The following is a 24,981-nucleotide window of genomic DNA, read 5'->3' as shown; positions in this document are numbered from 1 at the left end:
TACACAACTGTTTCATCACCACAAAAGAATTCCCTCACTCCCTGGGAATACCTCTTTGTATTTTGACCACTCCTTTCCCCCTGACAGACACTGTTCTCTATCTAAATTTTTTATGAAATTCTTCCTGGCAGTGCTAATAACTAGTATAGAAATTAAATGTAATGTTCAGTCACTCCCTCACCTTCCCTTACTTTGGCATTTATGTTATATTGTGTAAGTACTATATTAGCATATACAGGGTGGGGCAAAAATAGGTTTACAGTTGTTCATCAGGAAAATAATACAATAATTAATCAATAATACAAGAATAAACTGTTTCACTTACTCACAACTGTAAACCTACTTTTGCCCCACCCTGTATAGAATGGAGACTCTTTTCTTCCTTTATTTTTATCCCCTTAAATTTGCATCCTAGCCTGTTACTGTCTAATTTCAATTACTAACTTCAGAGAAAGGTTTATGAATTCCTATAACCCTCTTTCTAGCATAGAGTTAAAAATAAATTTTTATCAAGTTCCTTTTTTTCTTTAAGACTACTTGATGCAGTTTCTGTTTTCAAGAATATGCTTTAGATAGCTTTGTTTTTATGGTTTTCTCCATAATATTATTTTGTTTAAAAATAATAAAGACTAGATAGGGAGGTGGAGATAGGATTAAAACCTTTTTCTTTTTTATGAAAGCTGCTAGTTCTATTCTGGTTCTAGTTTTATTGATCTGTCATGTACATTTGAAAATGTCTCATTAGAACATCTTGCGTGTTCAGGTTTAAAATGGACTGAGCAGTGAAATCTAAATCTTGGATGACGAAAGAGAAAAAGTCAGTAGAAATTCTTTGTTTAGAAACTCTTTCTTTTTACATTTTTCAGATGTGGACAGGACATCAACCCTCAAAGATTAGCCTGGGTCTGGCTTCTTGTACTGGAAAACTGGTTTTCCCAGGAAGAGGTAAGTAGGTTTCTATTTCAAATTTTCTCTTGAGGCTGAGACTGAGAACAACTTGGTGGTAGTTATGAGATTTCCCTTCTGTCTGTTACTTCTTTTATTATGAGGTTTGTCATATCTTCTCTCTGTACTTGAGAATGGCTTGGATTTTTATTGCTGTCTTCTTACCTAAATTCATTCATTAATTCACTAGCATGCATTAGCATGCACTAATACCATTTGGGGTGATACCATTTTGTTAAATACCATCATGAGAGTTGTGCCTGAACAGAACTTTGCAGAAATCAATGGAAGTGACAAGATAGGGAATGTAGTAATACTCAAGTAATGGGGAATGGACTGGGCTGAAACTTGGTTGTTTTTCTAAAAATTTTATTTTAACTAATCCAGTGCAGTGAAATCTTGTAGATTTTAAAACTCATTAATTAATAATTTAATAACTCACATGAATTGAATGATAATTTACCAATGTAAAAAACAAAATGAGCAAATTAATGCTGAAAGAAAACTTGTGAGGAAGTGCTTTTTTTTTTTTTTTAGAAGTATGTGATAGTTATCAGAAATTGACAAACATTAAAGGTATCTATCTCTCTGAGGCAATTTTATATTAAACCTCAGACTTTAAGATCAAGTAAGGAACCTCTGACTCAGAAGAGGAATGACTGGCCCAAGATCATACCACAAAGCTGGAAAAACTAGAACTAGAACCAAGATCTTCTGACTTTGAGTTCCTACTTCTCTGCTTTTTCCACCTCAATATTCGTTTTAGCCTTCATGGGCTTAAAAGTGAGAAACCATAAATTCTATTTTGTAGATGTCTATAATTTAACCTAATTTTCTTCTTTACTCCCCTCAGTCATCAGAATTAATTTTGTCTTTAATTCCAGTTGTGCTAGACACCTACCCTTCTCCACAGAGCTGTTAAAAAATAACAGAAGTGTACTAACGTAAATGTATTACGTATTCAGGCCTTTGCCAATAGTCTACAGAAGGAAATGGCAAAAAGACTAGGAGGAGAGGAAAGAGAAGAAAAACTGAAAAATAACCAACCCCAGGATAATTAAGAGTTGGCTATCGTTACAGATTTAAAAGAGAAAAACTTGAGCTAAAAATATTTAAGAGTATCTTCAAAGAGAAAAAGAAAACATGTTTTATTGTTACTAAGGATATTTCCAGTACAAACATGGAATTTATCAAACCAGATGAATTTTCCCCTCCCTAACGGATATTTGCTTACTTTATGGCTGATTGGTTGCTTATTTTGTAGGCAGTTGCTCAACCAGATCAGGCAGTGGATTTCACTTCCCTGACTCCTTAGCACAGGCAAGGAGTTGTTCTTGCTTTTGCCAGCACCAAAGATCATTTGGTCCATAAGGCTCCAATGCCTCAGTTATTTAAACAGTTGTGGGACTGTTTTAAACTTTAAACAAGGACCTCAGATGATTTAAAAACTTTATACAAGGACTAAGATTTCAAGTAAATTCTTGGCGTAGTTCTACAAGGCCAGTCATTATCCTGGGGTGGCTTTCATCTTCCAGGGACTTACTGGCTGCTAATCATGTTCCAGTCTCCCACCTTCTGCGAAAGCTTCCTTTTTAATAATTATTTGAAACAGTGATTCTATTTTCTCTTTCTTTTATCCACTTTTACCTTCTGCCTTTTTATCTTGTCGTGATCTATTGCTACATGTGTAAGTATGTGTGCAAAGATTTATCTGCTGAAACGTCACTGTCATGCTGCTTCTCATAGAGGAAAACTGCAAACAACCCCTATGTCCATAATACAGGACTGGCTCATCTATTTGTAAAATACCTTGCCATTATTAAAATTATGTGGTAAATGAACTTCAGTGACATTTCCCCCACTGCTATGTGGGGAAAGAAAGTTAAGGAGACAGATTTGGTATGCATGCATAGATGCATGTGTAAAAAATGGTCTGGATGCCCTTCGACCACAGAATTAATAGTAGTTCTTTTTAAGTGGGAAGACTTGGGATGGGGGGGGGGGGTTAGTTTGCCTATTTGTATATTCTCATTTTTCTGCATTGAACATTCCTTGCTATAGTAAGAAAATCTGAGCTTAGAAAAATGGAACAAATTTTTGCTTGTTTTAGGAATGTTAGTCATTTATAGTCATGCATAGGCATAATATAATTTCATCAGTAAAATAAATATAAACTAATTAGAATTCTAGATTCAAGTTCTAAAATCTTAACCAGACTTTGTTCTTTTATTAAGGGCTAGCTTTCTAGACATCTTACCTATTCCTTCCTCTCAGTCCTCAATGGGAGCACTAACCTTCGCTTCCCAGCATGAATTTTCTCCATCAACTTCCAATCACTAGCATTCAGATAGTGTAGGTGCATTAGGGAAGGGTGTGTACAAAGAAATAGGATTTTGGACCAAGAACATGCCGGATCATGTTAGCCTCTGATGCAATGACTGACACGTGAATAGAGTAAGTGTGAGCTTGTGTTGTAAACTCCCCTCCCACACACAATCCTGCAGGTACTTCTTGCCTTGAGTTAGGGAGCCTTTCAATAAAACCAAGCTTCTGGAAGCTTTAACCAAGTACATGATTTACAGGTGTCTCTCATTTAAAGCTGTGTTTGTCAGGATTATTCCCAGGCTTTATCTGTTTTTATTTGTGTCTGGAGAAAGAGAGACTATAATTTTAGTTCTAAAAACCAGGTGAAGGGAAGTAATTGCAAAGCAAGCAGGTACAGAGAGAGGCATAGACTTTCTCATCCTGCGTACATTAGTCTTCTCTGATGGCGTCTCATTGACAAACACTGGGGCCACTTTTTCCTTTCCATGCTTGAAATAATTGGAAAATACTTCCAAACAATTCCATCTTCAGCAAAGATTACTTTTAAAAATACCTACTTATGCCACAGGTTTGTTTGATTTAGAGATTAAATGAGATTTTTTAAAAATATGTGAAAATATAGCACACAGTACCTGGCACATAATAAGTGTTAAATAAATATTAGACCCTTCCTGTTTATGTATGTTTTCCAACATATGATAAATACAAAATCAAGGCTTTGGACCGAAAGAGGGCAGTGTGGTCCACACCCTCCCAAGGTTACTCATACTGGGTATTTTAGTCTCTGCAACAGGAAGTCTTGGGGAAAGACTTCAAGTGATAGAAAATGTCACGTGAAATGAACAAACCTTAAAATTTGAGGCTGACCAGTGTGAGATTTAGTGTTAACACTTAAGAGGGGTATGCATCCAAGTTTAACTGGTTTTGTTTCTAAAGAAAAGTATCTCAAAACATTCCTAGGAATTCAGTGGTTATCTTAGAGAAACAGCAGAAATAAGAGCAACTGGAGAGATCAAGAAGTGTTATTTCCCTTTTGGGCTCACATACCCCAGCCAGGAATGATGTTCGCAACAATCGCAAGGTGTTCAGGTTCTGTAAATCCAGCATCATAAAAACTTTAAAAAGAAGCTCAAACCTCACAAAGTCGGGTGGACTAAGGCATTCCGTAAAGCAGCTGGTAAAGAGCTTACAGTGGGTAATTCATTTGAATTTTTAAAATGTAGAAATGAACCTGACAAATACTAGTGAGAGCTGTGAAATAAAACTACTGATGCAATGAGAGAGTTGAAGAGATCAAACAGAAGCATCAGGCTAAATTTATAATGAACAGGTTGAAGAAAAAAAGAACCGCAGAAAGGTCAGGACATCAAAGAAGTCAAGCAAAGCATTCATCTCCTCCAGGCCACTTTTACATGCAAAGGAAAGCAGCTAGAAGACAAGTGGTACAGAAACTACAAGAGGATGTGGACATTGAAGTTGTTTCTGACAGTCTTACTGTTTAACCGTATCTATGAATACATTGGAGAAACTCCTTTAGAAACTTAGAATCTAAGACATTGATTTATTTTTTACATAAACTGACTCAAATGAAAAGGTGAATAAAAATACATCTCTTCTACATGATATCTGCAAAGCATCAGATATTATGGGTGCTAGATTGCATCTCAGTGTTAAACCTTCATTGATGTATATATGTAAATCATGAAAATTCTGTAAATACAAAGTGAATTGTGGACAGAAAATGATCATGCCATTTGGTTAATGGCACAAAGCAGCATTTATATAATAACTAATGACAGAAATTCATGGCTAGCGATATATAAAATAAAATTTTCTTTTCAGTAAAAAAATTTTTTGTAGTAACTGGAGAGAAATATTTACTTACAATTTATTAACTAAAGCATATGCCTAATCTGTGCTTTCTTCTTGTGATTTTTCTAGAAGTTACTCCCATCTGTTTTCCGGAAAAAGCTGGAGTTTCTTTTATTGTTAGAAGACCTTCAAGGTAACATTCCAGAGGACATCCTCAAGGTGAGAGGGCTCTGGAGCCATGTGCCTGGGGTCACAGTTACTCAACTAGTTCAGCTTCCAGGGACCCAGTAGAGATAGGTCCCCTATAGATTGGCTGTGCTCTGTTCTCAGGCAAGACCAGGCTAGATAGAGGCCCCTCTGAGGGGACTTTAGAATTAGGCTACACTTACCTGATTTTAGAATTCTTGGAGGTAGATTGTCCAGAAGTACTAAGCAGAGCTGTGGATTAAAGTTTTTTCCATATCGTGTAAAAGGGATACATAACTCGGATTTAAACTAGGTGTTTGCATTTTTCACCAGTACATGGTAGGGATGTGAAGGGAGACAGAAACTGGTATTTGTTGAATACCTCTGCCGAAGCAGCTACACTGACTGTGTTAGAGTTAATCCTCACAACAACCTTCTGGGGCCAGATTCAAACTTTTTTGAATTGTCTTTTTTATTATTATTATTTTAATTTTTATTGATTGATTTTAGAAAGATGAGAGAGAGAGAGAGAAAGAGAGAGAGAGAGAGCAGTTTGTTGCTCCACTTATTTACACACTCATTGGTTGATTCTTATATATGCCCTGACCAGGGATCAAACCCACAATCTTGGCATATCAGGACAATGCTCTAACCAACTGAGCTACCCAACCAGGGCTAAACTAAGTCTTAACTAGATCTATACTTAAGTGCCTGAGGTATGCTCTGAGGTTCAGTACTTATTTTCTTCATCACTCTGCCATCAGCTAATAAAGACATATTGGCCGTAGGATTTAAGGGTGGTACTTTCACTTATATGAAGGCAAGGATTCATGGTTCTGTGACCATCTTGGAGACAGTTAATGAAGAAGCATCTCTGAGCACCATCCATAGGCATGGTACTGAAGCACCCCCTTTTCTCCCTCAGCCCCCACCCTGCAAACAAATTATAGGCTACAAACAAATCTTGCCTTTAGGGGCTTAGTCTGGTCAGGGAGGAGTGACTAATAGGCACATGAGACAATTATAAACCATACAGTACTAATTGTGAGTACATTGAAAGCCCAATAAAAAGGAACAGTTGTGTGGGTTGGAGGTATTGGGGAAGGTTTTATAGAGGGATAAGGAATGGGCTAAGATTTAGATCAAGGGTTAAAAACTGGTGTGTAATGTTCTTTTTTTATTATTTTATTTTTATTTTTTTAACTGATTTTAGAGAGAGAGGCAGGGAGAGGGAGAGAGAAACATCAATGTGAAAGAGAAACATATAGATTAGTTGCCTTCAGTACGCACTCTGACTGGGATTGAACCCACAGCCTGGGTATGTGCCCTGACCAGGAATCGAACCCACAACCTTTTGGTATACAGGACAACGCTCCAACCAACTTAGCCACACTGGCCAGTGCATATAATGTTCTTTTAAAATTTGAATTTAAATGCCTTGAATTGGGCATAATGTCATATGCCCATTTGTTACCTGCTTGGTCTATGAGTTTGCAGTCCCTTTAGATTGACTGCACATTTTGGAGGCAGTAAGGAGGACAGGCTTGAGCATGGAGGCCTTGGGCAACTAAGTTCATTTCTTTGCCTCAATCTCCTCATTTGTAAAACAGAGATAACAGTAGTTATCTAAGGTTGTTGTAAGGATTGATTTGATTTTTTTGTGTAAAGGGTCTGGCACACAGTCATCACTACAGAAGTGTTTGCTACTGTTATACACACACACATATATGTGCTGAAAAGAGGAAAACATAAAGGCATATAGGTGATAACATTCTAGTCATGCTCACCATAAGTCCCTCTCTCCATCTCTATTTAGGAGCTGTATGAGGCTTTATCACAAGACACTGTAGACCCTGTGCTTGACGGAAATCGAAGGCCGGAGAGCTGGACTCTTCGGCTCAGCTCAGAAGCTATCTCTGTGCTATTGAATCTTCTGAGCCAGGCTCCGGAGCCAGCGCAGGCCCTGCTGGAGCTTCTGCTTAGAGAAGACGATGGCACTCGCACCTGTGACGGGCCTCTGCAGAAGGCACTGGTGGACCTCATTCGAAAGACACTGCGAGCTTTGCAGGATCCTGCCACCAGGTCCCCTGGGGGAGTCGATGCCATCTATGGAGCCCTGCGGACTCTGCATTGCCCTGCAGAGCCTCTCAGGGCTGAGTTACGTCTCCTGTGTGAGGAACTACTGGAGGCCTGCAGGACTGAGGAGAGTCCCCTGCAGGAGGAGCGGCTGCTCAGCTGCCTGCTGCACAAGGCCGGACTTGGCCTGGTATCCCTGTATGGCCACACCTATGCAGAGAAGGCCACAGAGAAGCCACCAAAGGCCTCATCATCAGGAAAAGGTATGTTCCCTTTCCTGCTTTGGGTGTGCTGGTAATCCCACTACAGCCAATCTCTCTGTAGTTCCTCCAGGTTGGGGCCTTTCATAATGCTCAGGAAGTCTAATAGGAAAGATGAAGCAAAAAAGGGGGAAATGTTCTTTTGTAAAAGCACAGATTTTGTAGCCTAAGATGGAGTGGTGGGGAAAAAATAAAGTAATAGCAATAACAGCAAAGAGCTTTTCAGAAGCTGTTGAAAGAAGGAAAGAGTCTTTGATACAGAAGTATAAGAAACCTGGTTTAAGTTTTTAAGAGTGAACTCTAATAGTTGGCTTTTCAAATGGGCTTTAGCTTAGGAAAGAAGAGCTCCATCTCCCCAGTAACCCTTCTGGTTTGATTTTCAGTTTCACCGGATCATCTGGATCCCGAGCGGGCCATGCTAGCCTTGTTCTCCGATCCTGACCCGGCCAAGGCTTGGAAATTGGCCTATTTCCACTGCCTGAGCAGTAGCAAGCACTTCCTCGAGCAGGTCCTGGTAGGTCAGACGTAACTATTTTCCATTGCAGAAGTACCCAGGGCCTCTCTACAGGCTTTTTCCTTCCTCGTTTCTCTCCCACTCATTTATCCAACACAGAGCAGTCTAATTAGTGGTGAAGCCTAAGTCTTCAAGAATGAGTATGATTCATAATTGGAACTGCGGTCATTTTATATCAGTCCTTTGAAAGGAACTAAAATGTTGCATACTTATCAACTTTCTGGAGGGTGTAAGAAAAAAAAGACATGCCCGGCCAGGCGTGGCTCAGCAGTTGAGCATTGACCTAGGATCCAGGGGATCAGGGTTCGATTCCCGGTCAGGGCCCATGCCCTGTTGCAGGCTTGATCAATGACCCTCTCATCATTGATGTTTCTCTCTCTCTCTCCCTCTCCTTTCCTCTCTCTGAAATCAATAAAGATATATTTTTAAAAAAGAAAAAAAAGACAGTGGCAGCAATATCTTGTCTAGCTGACAGAAATTTAATTACTCTAAACTTCTTCCAGCTTGCAACTGAGCTTCAGTTTAATTCAACAGATATTTATTAACCTCATCCTATGTGCCCTGTACTGTGCTAGGGTCTGGGGTCACAGTAGAAGTCAGTTCCTGCCTTCAAAGAGCTTATAGTCTAGTGTTTTTTGTGGACCTTTTTTACTCAACTGGCCTCTTCTGCCATTGTCAGAAATCTCTTTCCCTAATGAGCAGCAAATCCACATAGTGCCTATAGCAGCCTCCTCTGACTTACAGGTGACAGCACTAACACTGCTGAAAGAGGAAGATTTCCCAAGTCTTGGCCGCCTGCTAGACAGAGAATTCAGGCCTCTCAGTCGACTGCTTGTGCTCCTGGGCTGGACATACTGCCAGAGCCTAGCATCAGCTAAGAGGTTGCTACAGACACTCCACAGGACCCAGGTAACTTTCTCTGCAGCCTGAGCTGCTCAGAAGTGAGCGCTATGGGACTTTGGGCTGAGGCAGAATGCAAGGTCCTGAAGTTCATGACAGTCTCTGACCCCAGATGCCTGAGTCACCGTCTCTTCCTTCTATGTCAATATAGGACCAAGGTGGTGACAAGCTCCTCAGGGATGCCTGTGATGGGCTGTGGGCTCACCTGGAGGTCCTGGAGTGGTGTGTACAGCAGAGCAGGTACAGCCCTGTGCAGCCAGCTCCCTTCCCACCATCGGGCACACTTGTCCCCATGTTCTGTGCATATGACCATTTCAAGACATCTTCCACATAAATGTTTTGAGTTGATAGTGTTGACCAGCAACTAATAATTATTCCAACTATTAAACAAGGAAAGAAACATAAGGAATAGTTTTCTTCACCACAGCCATAAGATTATAACGAGAGGGTAATTTAAGGGTGACAATGACAAAGAACAATAACTCACATTTCCTGAGCACTTACTATATGTGAAGCATTGCTCCAAGCTCTTTACGTGGATGATTTCACTTAAGCTTCACAATAACCCTATGAGGCAGATACCAATATTACCCTGATTTTAAAGGTGGGCGTGCCCAAAGTGACACAGTAAATGGGGTCCACATTCTTGGCCATGAGTTATCCTGGGTCACACTTTATTCAGTGACTGCATGTTGAACTGTGGTTGAGCCTCGTTTCCCTGATAACTTAGCCTCAGATCTTCCCTAGGTCTGGGTTCCTGTTTTGTTCACCCGTCTCCCCAGCACTTCCTGAAGTAGAGTAGGCAGAGTGGGAAGTAGCGAGAGGCCATTACTCAAAGGAAAGCAGAGATGTTGTGTCCCTTCTGAGCTGGGAAGAGCACAGAAATTCGGATGCTTAATCTGCAGGCTTTTTCTAGACCCTGCTGACCACAAGGCCCTTTCTAGGTCCTTTCTAGACAAGTAGAGCTGACTTAATGGATGTACTTCCCAGAGTGTAAATAAATGCTCTGCTGCATCCCAGAACCACTAAAATTTAGCGCTTGGGGAAGCGAAACCTGTGGTGTCATGGGCCAGAGAGCAAGAGCTAGAGGGAATGGAGATTGGTCTTTCTCAGACCCATTATATAAACTGCCTCTCCTTCCATCTTCTGTCTTTCCCTTTCAGCAGCCCCATACCAAAGAGAGATCTCTTGTGTCATTTACATGGTGGAGACAGCCACTCAGTGCTCTACTCTCTCCATCACCTCACAAACCTTCCAGCCCTCAAGGAGGAAGATGTTCTCAAGCTCTTACAGAAGGTGCCAGCCAAGGACCCCCAGCAAGAGCATGGTAAGTTGGTGATGGAGTCACTTGGGCAAGGTTTCCTCTTAGGACAATCTTGCCCAAGTTCCTTTCAGCACAAGATTTAACTGGGTGTAATCTGTCAAAATTGGTGGGCTAGCAGGTGCCCTCTAAATTACGGCTGTTTGCCCCAGTGAGATCATAGGATGTAGGTACGTGCCTCCCCTTTCTTGATGAGGTTTAGGGAATCCTATTGAGAACAGTCCCATAGGAACCCTTGTCCTCACAGAACCATCTCAAGAACCACTAGCATATCCTCATGCCAATGAGACAGAATCAGGAACTGCCCTCTGAATTCACAGCACCGTCTCTGGCAATATTTATGCAAATTATTGGCAAGTCTCTCCTTTCTTCATAAGCTTTCTCACAGCACACTTTGTGTCTACCCTCTTTCTTTCCCATATCTCCTTCATACTCTATTGAACAGATAAAGCGGTATAGAAGAAAAACTTGTCTGAAACAATAGCAAAGCCTTGTTTTAACCTTAGATCTTTGCTTAAAATTAAGGTCCCCACTAACAAGCTCTTTTGCTCTCAAAAAATGATATTATAGTGCAGTCACAACCTGCCACACAAGCCTGGAACACTTTGCTTTGAGAGAAACAAACCTTCCCATATGGCAGTAGATGGTGCTCAGCCTGGATATCGCTTAGACTGACTTTGAGAAAGGACCTACCACTAATTGGAATATGAGTGTCACTACATTCTACATTTTTTTTGTGGGAAGGTAGGCAACTTATTTAACAGATTTCCTAAAGGAACTGGAACTCTCTGTTTTCTACATATAAGTACAAAAGACTTGCAAAGAAGTATTTTAAATCTCACTCCTAGTGACCCACCAGGACACACTGAGAACTTGGAAAAGGTAAAAGGAGCAATAGTAGGACTGGGACTAGGGTGAGGCAAGAGAGGCATCTGGGGAACAAAATTTAAGGACCCGCTCACCCTCAGGGTTATGCAAGTGCTTGCAAGTCCTGGCCTTGGGCGATAATGCCACTTAGAGTCCAGGGGCATGGAACAACATTGATCTCTTTCTGGTTCTTACCCTGACCTTGGCAAAGCTGAGCTGCCTAGAAGTAATCACTAGGAAGCCTACACGTACAGGGTTATTGCGCCATCATAGCAGCAAAGCATTCCTAACTACTGCAGTGCCCTGCCCTGCAGGAATTTGCCTCAGGAGAACTGCAGAAATTTACTTTATGAAGAAGCATAATCAAACGCTTACACTATAATGGATTTTTAAGAAGGAGGAAAATTAAGTAGGAAATGAAGTAGGAGGAAAATGAAGATGTTATACTCGACATTCACACACGTGTATATGCAAAACTATCAAAAGGGTAAAAACACATTGTTAATGGTTGTGTTTAGCTGGTAGGATCATGAGTGATATTTTCTTCTTTTTTGCTTTTCTACATTTAATGTCTTTTTTTTGAGAAGGTTGTACTTATACTATGAAAAGAATTAAAGGCAGATTAAGATGTTTTGAGACCCTAAACTATTATGGTGCCCTCTCTTTCTCCTCAAGTTCAATTTTTTAAAATGAGAAATTATAAATTATTAAACAAGTACAAGGAATTTCAGCAGAGTTCGTGTTTTCCTCCTCTTGGATAATGCGGCCCTAGGTAGAGTAAACTTTTTTTTTCTCTTTTAAATTCCCCCTCTACCCTCCTCTAAGCATTTACTTTAACTTGTTTAAAAAAAAGGAAAAAAAAGATTTTAAGAAATATAAGGAAAAGACTTGTTAGATAGCCATGAGGGTTGTGTCAAACAGACATGTAGAAGGGAGGGTGGTGGGGAAAAGGAAATGGGGGGACCTGAAAGCTGATGTTGCGTGGAGGAAAAGGCCTGGGAGGGACACAGATCAAGCTGACAGAAAGGAGAGAGCAATGCAGCATCTCTGCTCCAGCCATACTTGCAGCCATACCTGAAAGAACCAGCTCTGAAGTTCTGCCTGTTCCTCTCTACCATTCAGATTCAGCTGGTGCCCCAGGCCCCGAGCACCTGAGCCAGTGTCAGAACCTGACACTCTACCAGAGCTTCTGTGCCATGAAGTATGCCATCTATGCCCTCTGTGTGAACTCACACCAGCACAGCCAGTGCCAGGAATGCAAGGACAGTCCCTCTGAGGACCCGGCCATGGCTGCAGAGCCAGTGAATGATTCTGCCTCCTCCTCAGGTACAGCACCCCCTATCCCTGATATAAGCTGGTAACAATCTGTTCCAGAGAGTTCTTTATGTGGTAAACCTTTTTCACCAGATTGAGGAGGTAGCCCTTGGTTTTATTACACCCAGGAATAATTTTATCCATTTATCAGCCTTCATTAATCAGAGACATGGAGAAAACAAGTGATTTGCCTAAGTTCTAATGGAGTCTGATCACCTAGTACGGTGTTTTCCAAATGCTTTTTTCCCCTCTATAATCAATAATAAAAATAGCATTTCACATCTCACTCTAGTTTGCACCTATGTATATAATTTGTGTGTTTACATATGTATTTGTACATGTGTAGATAAGTGATATATAAACTGAAATAAATTTTAGTAAACAATATACTCACCCTTCCAAACAGAGCACCTTCTTCATTATTTTTCTGTTGTATTTCTTTTTTTTAAATGCAGCCTCTAAATCAATGTCATAGATCACAGCTGAAGTGTGAAAGAACCCATTTCCTATCCTCTCTCATTTTTCTTAATAACTTACAATTTTTTAACTTGCTTTGTATGACTGCCAGTCAGTCTCTCTCCCTTGTAGCTTTGGAATAAACCTTTACCTCTGAGCATGGTCATTTTTGACCAGTGAACATTTCTTCTTTTTTTAATTTTTTTTTTTATATCTTTATTGATTTCAGAGAGAGGAAGGGAGAGAGAGATAGAAACATCAATGATGAGAGAGTCATTGATCAGCTGCCTCCTGCATGCCCCCAACTGGGGATCGAGCCCGCAACCCAGGCATGTGCCCTGACCAGGAATCGAACCACGATCTACCTGGATCCTAGGTCTATGCTCAACTGCTGAGCCACGCCTGGTCAGGCCAGTGAATATTTCTTAAGGGATCTAGGTAGCCCTTGATCCCCTTTAGTGTAACAGTGAGTGAAAACAGAATGGAGGAGTAAGGAGCCTGTATGCTGGAGTGCTTGTCATAGGTGAGGAACAATGTAATATTTAAAAAACAGAAACAAAATAGCAAGCATTCATTGAGCTGTACTTCTAATTAACGTAGCAAAATCTTTCTGCAAATCATGAACAGAGGTTGCTGAAGAGTCTTGTTCTCCTGACTGTAACTGTAATTCCCCTTAGTCATGAAAACAAATGAGTTGAAGTTGTGAGATTGTTTGAGTCTGGCAAGCAATGTTTCTAATGTCTGCACTTTCTTTCTGCTCTTTCTCTGCCCTCTTCTCTGATACGTGCTTCTTTAGGTGCTTCATATCTCTTCTCAACATACCTGGCCAGGTGTCAGCAGTATCTGTGCCGTATTCCTGACTCTTTGTGCCTGGAACTTCTAGAAAACATCTTCTCATTGCTCCTCATCACCTCTGCCGACCTTCACCCAGAGCCTCACCTGCCCGAGGACTATGCTGAGGAGGATGACGTTGAGGGGAAGGGCCCTCTGGGTTTGAGGTCCCCACCAGAGAGCCCTCGACACATAGCACAGCCTGAAGGGAAGTCAGAACGGGGTTCCCTGGGAGGCTCCAGGAGCCCTGCTTATACAGTTCCAGGCTGTCCAAAGACAGAGCCAAAAGACCATTCCCCAGGGCCTCACGGGCACAGCTTTTTGGACCTAAAGCACCTTACAAGTGGCATCAGTGGGTTTCTGGCTGATGAATTTGCAATAGGGGCCTTCCTCAGGCTTCTCCAGGAGCAGCTGGATGTGCTCAGCCAGCACAGCCCCCCTGCAGAGCCAAAGCTGCCCGAAGGCCAGAGCTGCTCCGGAAGCAGAAATGGACTGCAGAGCCGCCTGCACCGCTTTTCCAAGGTTCTCTCTGAGGCTCAGTGGAGATACAAGGTGGTAACAAGCAACCAGGGCTCAGGTGAGAGGAGGTAGCAGAACCAGTGGGTCCAGAAAGTGAGGAGGGAGAAAAACCCCAGGAATGTGGGAGAGAGCGAGGAGTGCATGGGAGTCACACCTTAACTTAAGGCATATCACCATAGCAACTAGTGTCAGAGCCGTGTCTCAGAGCCCAGTCCAAATCTTCCCCTACCTGTTACCCCAGGAGGTGTGTCAAATCAAAATTGATCACTTTGTGGCGTGACCCATTGGGTTTACTGTTTCAGAGGAGCAACCTTCACGAAGATACCGGCCCCTTGCCCCACGGCACCCTAGTCTCCGCCGGGGTCGTCGGACTCGAAGGAGCCGGGCAGGTAATTGATGAGCTCTCCTCATGCCTCCTCTTGCACCAGGCAAGTGGCATATGGCCACTTGTCTGATATTCTTTAAGATAAAGCCCATGGTCCAAACAAACACACGAACGAACGAACGAACAAACAAACAAACAAACAAACAAACGTGATCTAAGTGTATCCTAGTCCCACTCTCCCAAGGTAACCCTTGCTGATAGTTTCCATCTGGAATTTTCCACATAGCACAAGTATATATATCATTTCATGTATTCAGATGTATCATTGAGAACTGTAACTTTTTTTTCACCTGTGTCCTTTTTATATATACAGATGTTTCATACTATATATTGACGACTTACTTTTTTCACTTATTTTAAAAGCTGCTGAACATTCCATTGTCATATGTACCCTTTTGTGGACACTTAAATTGTTTCCAGGTTTTTTTTCACTATTATAAGCAATGCTACAGTAAACAACCCTACAGGTATGTCTGGGCATACTTGTGTGAGTACAGCTACAGGATAAGATCCTAGCAGTAGAACAGCAAGGTCAAAGATATGTGGATATAAAATACAGATATTACCAAATTGCCTAAAAGAAAAAAAATGGATGAATTTACATTCCCACCAAATGTATATGAGTGTCTATTTGCACATACATTCATTAAAAACTAGTAGTCAGATTTTTTCAAATCTTTGCCAATGTGATTAATGCAGAAATGTGTATCATTATTTTAATATTAGTTTTTAGTTTAAGGTTGAATGTCTTTTTATATATTTATTGGCCATTTATAGTTTTCTGAGCTGCCTATTCATGTCTAAGGTCTATATTTTCTATTGGGTTCATCTTATTGACTTGTAAGAAGTTCTTTGTACATTATAGATAATGTTCTGTAATTATGTGCTAACAGTTTTTCTCCATTTTTTTCTTTTGACTTTGAATTTTTCTGAAGTAATTTTATACAGGAGCATTATACAAGAGTATTACATTTTTAGATAATCAAATTTCCATTATGGTTTTGGTGCTGGTTTTTAAATAATTAACAGGGAATTCATAAGAGTTTCCTATGTGCTAAACAATACTAAGTATCTTGAGGGAGATGAATGAGGCATACATCAGGACTTTGCCTCTAAAGGATTTATAATTTACCTGCACAGATGGTAAAGTGACCTGTATCCATAAAAAACTTAAACTGCACTGAGGCACTGCTTGAAAATAGAAGATATGTCTTAGAAGGGTGCTCAGCATAGCCTACAGAAGTCAGGGAGACAGGTTTTATGGAAGATGACTCTTGAGCCACGCTCAGAAGAATGAGGCGACTCTCGCTAAGTAGCAAGGAGAAAAGTGAGCATTCTGGGTGGAGTGGAGGATGTTGTAAGAGAAACTTGGAAAACTGCAAGGCTGAGTGGCTAAGGCCCTTAAGCTGGTTTGAGTCAAAAGGCATAGCTAGCCTCCACTTGCCCTGTCTACCCCAAGGATACACAAGCCAACTTTCCTATAGCTGTGTCCTTTCCAAGCAGTGAGCCTAGAAGACTCCCTTGCATAGGGCTGTATTACCCTTGAATGACCACGCTAGGAAACAGTGAACCTCCATGCACTGGGAAAAACGAGTAGAAGCTTTTCCTGTAGGGCTGTAAGCACCGTGGTCCTTGGCAGACCAGGTCCTATGCAAGTATGAGAACAACTTTTTCTATGTCAGAAAATGTTGGCATCTTTTACACCCTACTACTTTCTGGCCATAATAGTTGTACTTTTTTTCCCTTTGGCATACTGACAGTGCTTAGTGAGCAGATGGGGGTCAATGACCCCTAGAAGTAACTCGAAACCCTGGGGCCCTGAGACTCACGGGTTGGAAACCACTGGTATAAGCTATGACCCAGTGAGCATTGGCGCCATATTAGGCCCACCCTTCTGTAGAAACTAGTGTTTTTGCTGTAGAAGCAGTAGGTGTAGTAGTTATCCATTATCCCCTCACTCTAATTACCCAGATCTTGGTTTTCAAGCCAATTTCTCACTTTCTACATTGTAAGGAGTTGATGGTTGATTTTCTCCCTTCTTCCTAATGCCTCTAGATCGCCGGGACAGAGGTTCCAATCCATCCCTGGAAAGTACAAGTAGTGAGCTGAGCACAAGTACTTCAGGTATGTTGCCAACTTCAAGCACCTTTGCCAGATATGGAGCTGCCACACACCGTGGCATAAAAACCTGACTGAGCAGTTCTTATTTATAAGATAAATAGTTCCTGGGGATGTAACATACAGCATGGAGACTATAGTTAATAATACTGTATTGTATATTTGAAAGTTGCTAAGAGTAGATTTTTAAAGTTATTATCACAAGAAAGAAAAATGTGCAACCATGTGTGATGATGAATGTTAACTAAACTTGTTCTGTAGGTGGCCAAACAAATTTCAGTAGGGAAAGGGCTGTTTCACTATCAGTTGAGCTACCCATCAGCAGAGAGAAACAGAGGTGAATACCTAAGAATGATACTTAAGTCTTTTTTTTCTTTATTGTTGAAAGTATTACAGATGTCCTCTTTTGGTACTTATGTCTTGTATTCAAAGATGATAGTATAGGTTTGCCCTTCAATTGGGAAAAAAATCAAGACCCATTACACACCTTTTAAAAAAAAGAAACTTGTCCAGCCATCATAGCTCAGTGGTTGAGCATCGACCTAGGATCCAGGAGATCCCGGATCAGTTCCCTGTCAGAGCACATGCCCTGGTTGCAGGCGCGATCCCCAGCAGGTGGTGTACAGGAGGCAGCTAATCAATGACTCATCATTAATGTTTCTATCTCTCTCTCCCTCTCCCTTCCTCTCTCTGAAATCAATAAGATATATTAAAAAAAGAAAGAAACATGAAGCCATAAGAGTTTAGTGGGAGGTTACAGCAGTCTAGTTTTTCCTCAATTTCTATTGCTTCCTTGGCCCCCTCATTCTTGTGTCTCAACAGAGGGAAGTCTGAACACTGTGTCTGGAAGGAATGATTTAGGTGGTCGGTTGCAGCCCCAAACTCAAAGTTCACTCATCCCCATGATGTTCTCCCCACCTGAGTCACTACTGGCCTCCTGCATCCTCCGGGGGAACTTTGCAGAAGCCCATCAGGTAAGGACCTGGGCAGCAGGTGTTAGTAGCCTAGGACTCACCTTGTCATATTAAAGAATACAAAGTCCGCCCCTAGCTGTCTGGAACCTTCTGGGCCTCAGGTAGAGCTGGATACATGTGCAACCAGAGCCACTTGGGAGCATTTGCAGGGCCACATCCAGCAGGAGAAATAGGAGAGAGTTTCCATGTATAAGGCCCAGTCCTTAGCATTGCAGATTTCAAGACCCAGGCAGGAGGAGGTTTAAGCTGTGGAATCATTGATTTGCTTTCTTAACATAAACAGTGTTTTAACAAGAGAAAATATTCAGCTATAATCCCACCATTTCAAAATGTGGAAATATTTTTGTTTCTTTCCTTCTAAGCCTTCTCTGAACATGTACATGTTTTTACATAGTTAAAAATCATGATGCCAGCAATATTTAATAAGAAATGGAATACCAGTTCAATATACAAGTATAGGGGCTACCAAACTAAAATGCTCATGTTGTCTAGGGAAAAGTGCAAGAAGAAATCAGAAAGACTTACTCTCCCTGAGCTTCTATGTCCTCACTTGAAAATTGGAGTTGCCCAGCTGGCATGGCTCAGTGGTTGAGCAGCAACCTATGAACCAGGAGTTCTCCATTTGATTCCTGGTTGGGGCACATGCCCGGATTGTGGGCTTGATCCCCAGTGGGAGACGTGCAAGAGGCAGCCAATCAGTGACTCTCTCTCATCATTGATGTTTCTATCTCTCTCTCCCTCTCTCTGAAATCATTAAAACATATTTTAAAAAAAATTGGAGTTAAATTTAATACCTGCTTGTCCTACCTCATGGGAATGTTAAGAGGATTCTGTGCAAGCTGTGAGAAACCCGGTTACAGAATAAGCTATATGTATATAAGTATCCTCTACTATTGTTTAAATTTAATAGCGTAAAAACCTACCATTCTAAGTTTTGAAACTCCATTGGTATATTTATTACACTGTACTCACCCCTTAACATGTAGGTCAGAATTTTTCTTTCATGTAAGTTCCGTTGTTGAAGAATCAATTGAGGAGAAATCTAAGTGATAGGAGAATCTTTGCTTAGCTTCCTCTGGTCATTCTAGGTCCCATACTTAAAGATAATGATAATTCTCACCCGGCCGGGCGTGGCTAAGTGGTTGAGCGTCAACCTAGGATCCAGGCGACTGGGGTTCAATTCCTGGTCAGGGCACATGCCCAGGTTGTGGGCTCAATCAATGACTCTCTCATCATTGATGTTTTTATCTCTCTCTCTCCCTCTCCTTTCCTCTCTCTGAAATCAATAAAGATATATTAAAAAAAAAAAAAAAAAAGATAATGATAATTTTGACTCTCTAGGGAGGATGGGACCCTCACCAGCCTTTCTTACACCCAAACCCGGAAGAAGTCAACTGTGAGCTCCCTGGATGTTTTACCTCTAAACGTCCTCACTTCCACTTCCTTCCCTAGGCCCTTGATCTTTTTTCTTTTTTTTAAATAAAAGCTTTATTTTTTAAAAACCTGGCTACAGAATAAGCCATAAGTATTGTAAGTAAATACCAAAGGCATTAACAAGAAAATAATATTACTTGTAACCCTATTGTCCAGAACCAATATTAAACATAAAGTATATTTTTTGCCATTATTTTTCTAAGACATATGTGACTTTTATGTAGCCAAGATTGTTTTGAATTTAAAACTTTATATTGGCCTTTTTAATATTTGCCTTGTAACTGATTAAATGACCTTACAATAGTCTGATCAAGTAGCTGCATTTGACCATTCTCCTGTTACTCAACATTTAGATTATTTTCAACCTTGTAATAGTTGTAATAAGTAGTGCCAAGATGATCACCCTTAGACATTAAGCCTTCTGAATTATTTCCTTAAGAAAGTTTCTTATGAAAATTACTGAGTCAAAGAATATAAACATTTTTAAAGCTTTATGTATTACCAGATTGCTTTTCAAAAATGTTTGTGACAGTTCATTTTACCACCACCCCCTGAGGGTTTGTTTTTGGTGTTTTTTTAATTGACTTCAGAGAGAGGAAGGGAGAGGGAGAAAGAAGTAGAAACATCAATAATGAGAGAGCTTCATTGATCAGCTGCCTCCTGCACATCCCCTGCCTGTGCCCTGACCAGGAATCGATCATAGGTCAATGCTAACCACTGAGCCATGCCAGCTGGGCCCTGAGGGTTTATTTTTACACTTTGTCATTGTGATAGATGTAAAATGGTATTACTATGACTTAAATTCCCTGGATTACTGAAAGAGATGATATTTTTCATCTATGTATTAGTCATATGTATTTTCTGTTTGAAATTGTCCACATCTGCCAATTTTCTACTAGGGCTTTGGTGTCTTTCTGGCCGGCTTGGGTAAGTTATTTCTGTAGTTGACCTATTCTTCTAACATGCACCTACAATCAGATGCTTTAGGGCCATAGTTTAATGATAGGCAAGATCCCATATCTCTAGATATCCCCAAACTCAGTGGACCCACACAACCCACGCTCCTCCCTCTCTTGTACCAGGTGGTCTTCATGTTTGACCTGAAGTCCTCTCCCAGCTCAGGGGAACTGATGTTCGTGGAGCGCTACCAGGAGGTGATCCAGGAGCTGGCCCGAGTCGAGCACAAGATTGAGAATCAGAACTCAGACGGGGGTAGCAGCACCATTCGAAGAACAGGCAGTGGCCGCTCAACTCTACAGGCCATTGGCAGCGCTGCGGCTGCAGGTAAGGCTTCCCTGTTGCCACCACTGGTGGTGAGGTAGCTGGGGAAGGAGGGCCTCAGGGGAAAGACCACCCAAATGAGAGGTTCATCAGGAAGGTGAGCAGAAATCCAGAGCAGGACACTTGCCTTGCAGAACAGCCGTCCTGAGATATTGAGAGTAGATTTCTAGCTGTGCCCAGCTTCCCTGATCATGGCGTTCACACATACCTGCCACTCGAGCTACTCCATTAAGCTTGTCCTGTGTGACTAATACTGAAGAACATGAATGCTATTTCCACCTGTGTTTTCATGGTCACTCTCTTGGGCTTTGGGAAATGGTTAGGAATTTATTTCCTTCCATGTAATTATTTAGGGATAAAGCATATTATCTTCCTTTTCTGCAAAATGAAAATGTTGTGTATTATTCCTATGGCCTGTGATTTATGGGTCTCAATTCCCAGCCTAGGCTGCACTGCAGAAATTCATCGTTTCATTATTAAAAGTGGAATCTTATTCCAGGTTTTCACACTGTCTTACTGCTCTAGGCTCTGTGCATCAAGTAGCATCACACGTTGCTCCTTCTCTATTCTCCCAGACATTTTCAGTAGCTATTCAAAAGTATATATGCGCGTCCTTTTTGCTTTTACTATAAATGGGCTCTTACAACAAGTACTGTTTTCTACCTTGCTTTTTTCGCATTGTATTTTAGAGATCTTTCTGATGAGCACACACCCCTCATTCTTTCTCAGAGTACTTTTAGATCCCTTTTGGAAGGAGCCCTCACTCATTTCATCCATTTTGCGTTCTCTTGGTCTTCCTTTCCAGGCCATTGTTTTGATGCCATAAGAATGGGATGCAGTGATGGTACTAATATGTGCAGAAGATGCACCATGCAGAAGGACCTTGAACACTTTTTAAATAACTACTTTTCAAGATAGAAGTGGTATATAGAATCATTTTAACCTTTACTTTTTACTCCACTGCTGGTGTCCAGGGATGGTATTTTACTCCATTTCTGATGTGACCGACAAGCTGCTTAGCTCCTCTGGAGACCCCATCCCCACGCTCCAGGAGGACTTTTGGATAAGTAGTACCCTGGTGGAGCCCACTGATCCCCTGAGGGAGGTTCTGGAAGACCTCAGTCCCCCCGCCATGGCTGCGTTTGACCTCGCTTGCTCTCAGTGCCAACTCTGGAAAACCTGCAAGCAGCTCTTGGAAACGGCCGAACGACGTCTGAACAGCAGCCTCGAGAGCCGAGGTGAGTTTGCTTCGTCGGCCGTATTCCCCACTTCTCAGATGGATTTCTGAGATACTTGAGAAATGTGCAAGAATGCACTTACTGGGGAAGGAGAGACAGGGAGCACGGAGTAGTTAATTTCCTCATGTCCAGTCTGAAGGCATAAATATAGCCTGTTGAGAGCCTTGCCTTCTTACAGGACAGCAATCTGCAATCAGTTGGGGCAGTTCTTTTCTCATTTATGGATAAATATATACATTCAAAAATGATGTAAGTGAAATTTGTATCTTTAAACTGCATTCCCCCTCCGAGTGAACCCCACTTAGCCTATAACCTGGGGATAGTCTTGAGTTTGTAAACCAGGTATAAGGGAAAACTTGGTGCGCTCAGTTAAAGGGAAGATTGTACCTTGAGGTAAACAATATCAAAATGTGTACATGGGATTTTCGGAGGAATGAAGGTAGAAGAATGTGAAGACAGAATTAGGCAAAGTTCACACACCAAACATTGGAAGGACTGACCAGTGAGGGAGAAAAGAGCATGTTCTCTCAGTAACATGGAGGGAGGAATGGTGGATACGTTGCAATATGAACAGCCACTCCTAGGCTCCAGGATTCGCTAGAGAACCCATAGGACTCAGCATGTAGTCACACACCTGGCTAAGATTTATTTCAGCAAAAGGATACAAAGCAAAATCAGCAGAAGGAAAAGGCTCATGGGATAGTCTGGAGAAAACAAGGCAAAGAGCTTGCAAGAGTCCTCTCCCTGTGGACTCACACAGGACGGGCTTCATTCCTCCAGCAATGAGTTGTGACAAGGGTGAAGTGTTGCCTACAGGGAACTTATTAGAGACACAAGGCCCAAGGTTTTTATTGGGGGCTGGTAACAAAGGGAAATTCCAGACTCTCGGAAGGAAAGCAGGTATTCAACATAAACCACCATGTATGAAGTGTGCAGGCACAGTGAGCCACTCTCATTTAGGGAAAGTTTTATGTCAGTATAGGAAACTGTTTGCCAGTCAAGTTCATAGATACCAGCCAAGGGCCAATCTTTCGAGCAGGCCTTTCTGAGGATAGAAGCCTCAGGCCTGCTGCATTAAATAACTCTGTTCTGCACACTTCTCCAAATCACTTCTGAGCAGTTGGTTAAAATGCCCTTTAATGGCCCTGGCCCATGTGGCTCAGTTGGTCCTGTGAACCTAGAAGTTGCTAGTTCAATTCCCAGTCAGGGCACATGCCCGGGTTGTGGGCTCCATCCCTAGTCGGGGCGTCAGGAGGCAGCTGATCAGTGTTTCTCTTTCTCCTTCTCCCTTCCTCTCTCTAAAATCAAAAACTTTTTTTTTTTTAAATGTCCTTTAATATTCATATATTCCTTCTAAGAAAGTATGCTGTAGCACATGCAATTCTTTTTTGGGGAACAATTCCTCTCCACCTCATCTAGTACTTATATTCTAAAATGAAAGGAAATATTATCCAAACTGTTAGTAGCTGAAACGGTTTCAAGTCAGTCAATTAGGAGTTGCTTTAGTACCTACTTGTCTTCAGGTTATCCCAAGCATAGGGGTACAGAAGAGGTAAAATGAGTAATCTCTGTTCATAAAACTGTTCATAGTCTAGTCAGGGTGTCAAGATCCTACTTAAAGCACTTAGAGAAGACAGATGTGATCTCAGGGCAAGTCCTCAGCTGAGGGCAGTACCAAGGCAGATCCACAGGAAGTGCCTGATGGCTTGGGGCGTGATGCCGTGGGAGCGCCAGAGTCTCGGGCTGCTGCTGCTGACAGCTGAGGCCTCTTGCAGGAGGTAGCCCTGGCACCTCAGGCACAGAGAAGCCAGGTATGCTGGCTGTCACCCAAAATGGCACAGCATATACTTCCTCCTTAATATTGGAGGAGATAAAATTGTATAAGTAAATGCAGGAACTAAGTAACAATCTCTGAAAGTACCTCATTTTTTCTGCATTCCCTCTTCCTTCCGCCGTTCCCAGGTCGACGGCTAGACCATGTCCTCCTCAATGCTGATGGCATTCGAGGGTTTCCAGCTGTTCTTCAGCAAATCAGTAAGATTCTCAATTATTCCCTTATGTCAGCTGGACAAAATAAATCAGGTAAGTTACTTTTCTCCCTTTTTTCTCTCCTGGACTCAGAACATTAGGTCAGCATCAGGCTTCACTTTTTCTTTTTCACTTGCTTTCTATAGAGAGTGTAGAGGAAAAAGGAGGAGGTCCTCCACGGTGCAGCATTGCTGAGCTGCTTCAGATGTGCTGGCCCAGCCTAACTGAGGACTGTGCTGCCAGCCACGCCAACCTCTCCCAGCAACTGGACCAGATCCTTCAGTCACTGAGGGAGGCACTAGAGCTGCCAGGTACGGGCTCAGGTGTGGGAGCAATGAGGACTGAACCAGGGAGAGGAAACACTTTGGAGCAGAGGCTTAGGCCTTCAACAGTGTGCCCTACTGGCCCTCCAGTTAGCCAGCGCATGTCTCATAAGTAACTCCACCTGTTCCCCTGCCTCTGGAGTGAAGGGATGATTAACATTCCATTACCTGCTCTAGCTTTCTTATTGCTAATGAGCAGCATACCCTAAAGTTACTCAGTAAATGTTGATCAACCCTTCCATTCCAACCCCAGAGTCACTGGGGTGAAAACAGAATCACCCACCCTGATTTCTCCAGACTCAAAGCTCTTCCTGGCTGGGAATCACTTGCACGTGTGACCAACTTAAGATTTTTTTTGTAGCTGCCTTGTAAGTGTAGCGCCCGAGCTATGGGAGGCCCCATGCAGTGTACAGAGGCCCAGTTCACACAGTTGTGTTGGAAACTGACCCAAAGCTGGATGCACAGACTAAAACCTACATCATTTCTGCCATTACTCCTCTCAGAGCCCAAGAGTACTCCACTCTCCTCCCTGGTGGAGCAGGCAGCCCAGAAAACTCCAGAGGCAGAGGCCCACCCTGTGCACATCCAGACTCAGCTCCTCCAGAAAAACCTGGGCAGACAGACTCCAGCAGGCAGCAGTCAGACTGACTACATGGGCACCTTCTCCAGTTACTGCAGCACGCTGGCTGCAACTCTTCTTCAGAGTTTGCGCTCTGAGCCTGGTAAGTAGCAAGAAAGAGGAAACAGAGTCATGATTGGTCTGCAAGTGTTTAGAGCAAGGAAGAGGAAAGATACTCAGTTAAGAGGTTCTGGACACAGCAGTAGCCAAGGGCACTAGATTTATAAGGTCTTCTCTTATTCTTCTGTGCTTTAC

General features: G+C 42.0%; 1 protein-coding gene across 4 annotated transcripts in view; it reads left to right on the top strand.

Annotated features, from left to right (window-relative positions):
• The window catches only part of ZFYVE26 (zinc finger FYVE-type containing 26), an 80,619-nt gene that overhangs the window by 1,447 nt on the left and 54,191 nt on the right, over nt 1-24,981 (top strand). For all 4 annotated transcript variants that reach the window (XM_081154550.1, XM_081154548.1, XM_081154551.1 and 1 more), the window contains exons 3-19: nt 867-945; nt 5,212-5,301; nt 7,085-7,607; nt 7,988-8,118; nt 8,863-9,027; nt 9,170-9,258; nt 10,182-10,345; nt 12,329-12,532; nt 13,773-14,384; nt 14,629-14,715; nt 16,767-16,835; nt 17,652-17,803; nt 20,320-20,521; nt 21,493-21,756; nt 23,719-23,838; nt 23,931-24,095; nt 24,611-24,829. In XM_081154550.1, the coding sequence (XP_081010676.1) occupies nt 867-945; nt 5,212-5,301; nt 7,085-7,607; nt 7,988-8,118; nt 8,863-9,027; nt 9,170-9,258; nt 10,182-10,345; nt 12,329-12,532; nt 13,773-14,384; nt 14,629-14,715; nt 16,767-16,835; nt 17,652-17,803; nt 20,320-20,521; nt 21,493-21,756; nt 23,719-23,838; nt 23,931-24,095; nt 24,611-24,829 (3,335 nt within the window). The remainder of the gene's footprint in view (nt 1-866; nt 946-5,211; nt 5,302-7,084; nt 7,608-7,987; nt 8,119-8,862; nt 9,028-9,169; nt 9,259-10,181; nt 10,346-12,328; nt 12,533-13,772; nt 14,385-14,628; nt 14,716-16,766; nt 16,836-17,651; nt 17,804-20,319; nt 20,522-21,492; nt 21,757-23,718; nt 23,839-23,930; nt 24,096-24,610; nt 24,830-24,981) is intronic.

Source organism: Miniopterus schreibersii (assembly GCF_964146895.1).
Source record: "Miniopterus schreibersii genome assembly, chromosome: 1".
In the NCBI taxonomy this organism is placed as follows: Eukaryota; Metazoa; Chordata; class Mammalia; order Chiroptera; family Miniopteridae; genus Miniopterus; species Miniopterus schreibersii.
Note: the sequence above shows the minus strand (reverse complement) of the source record. Positions and strands in the feature narration are given on the sequence as shown.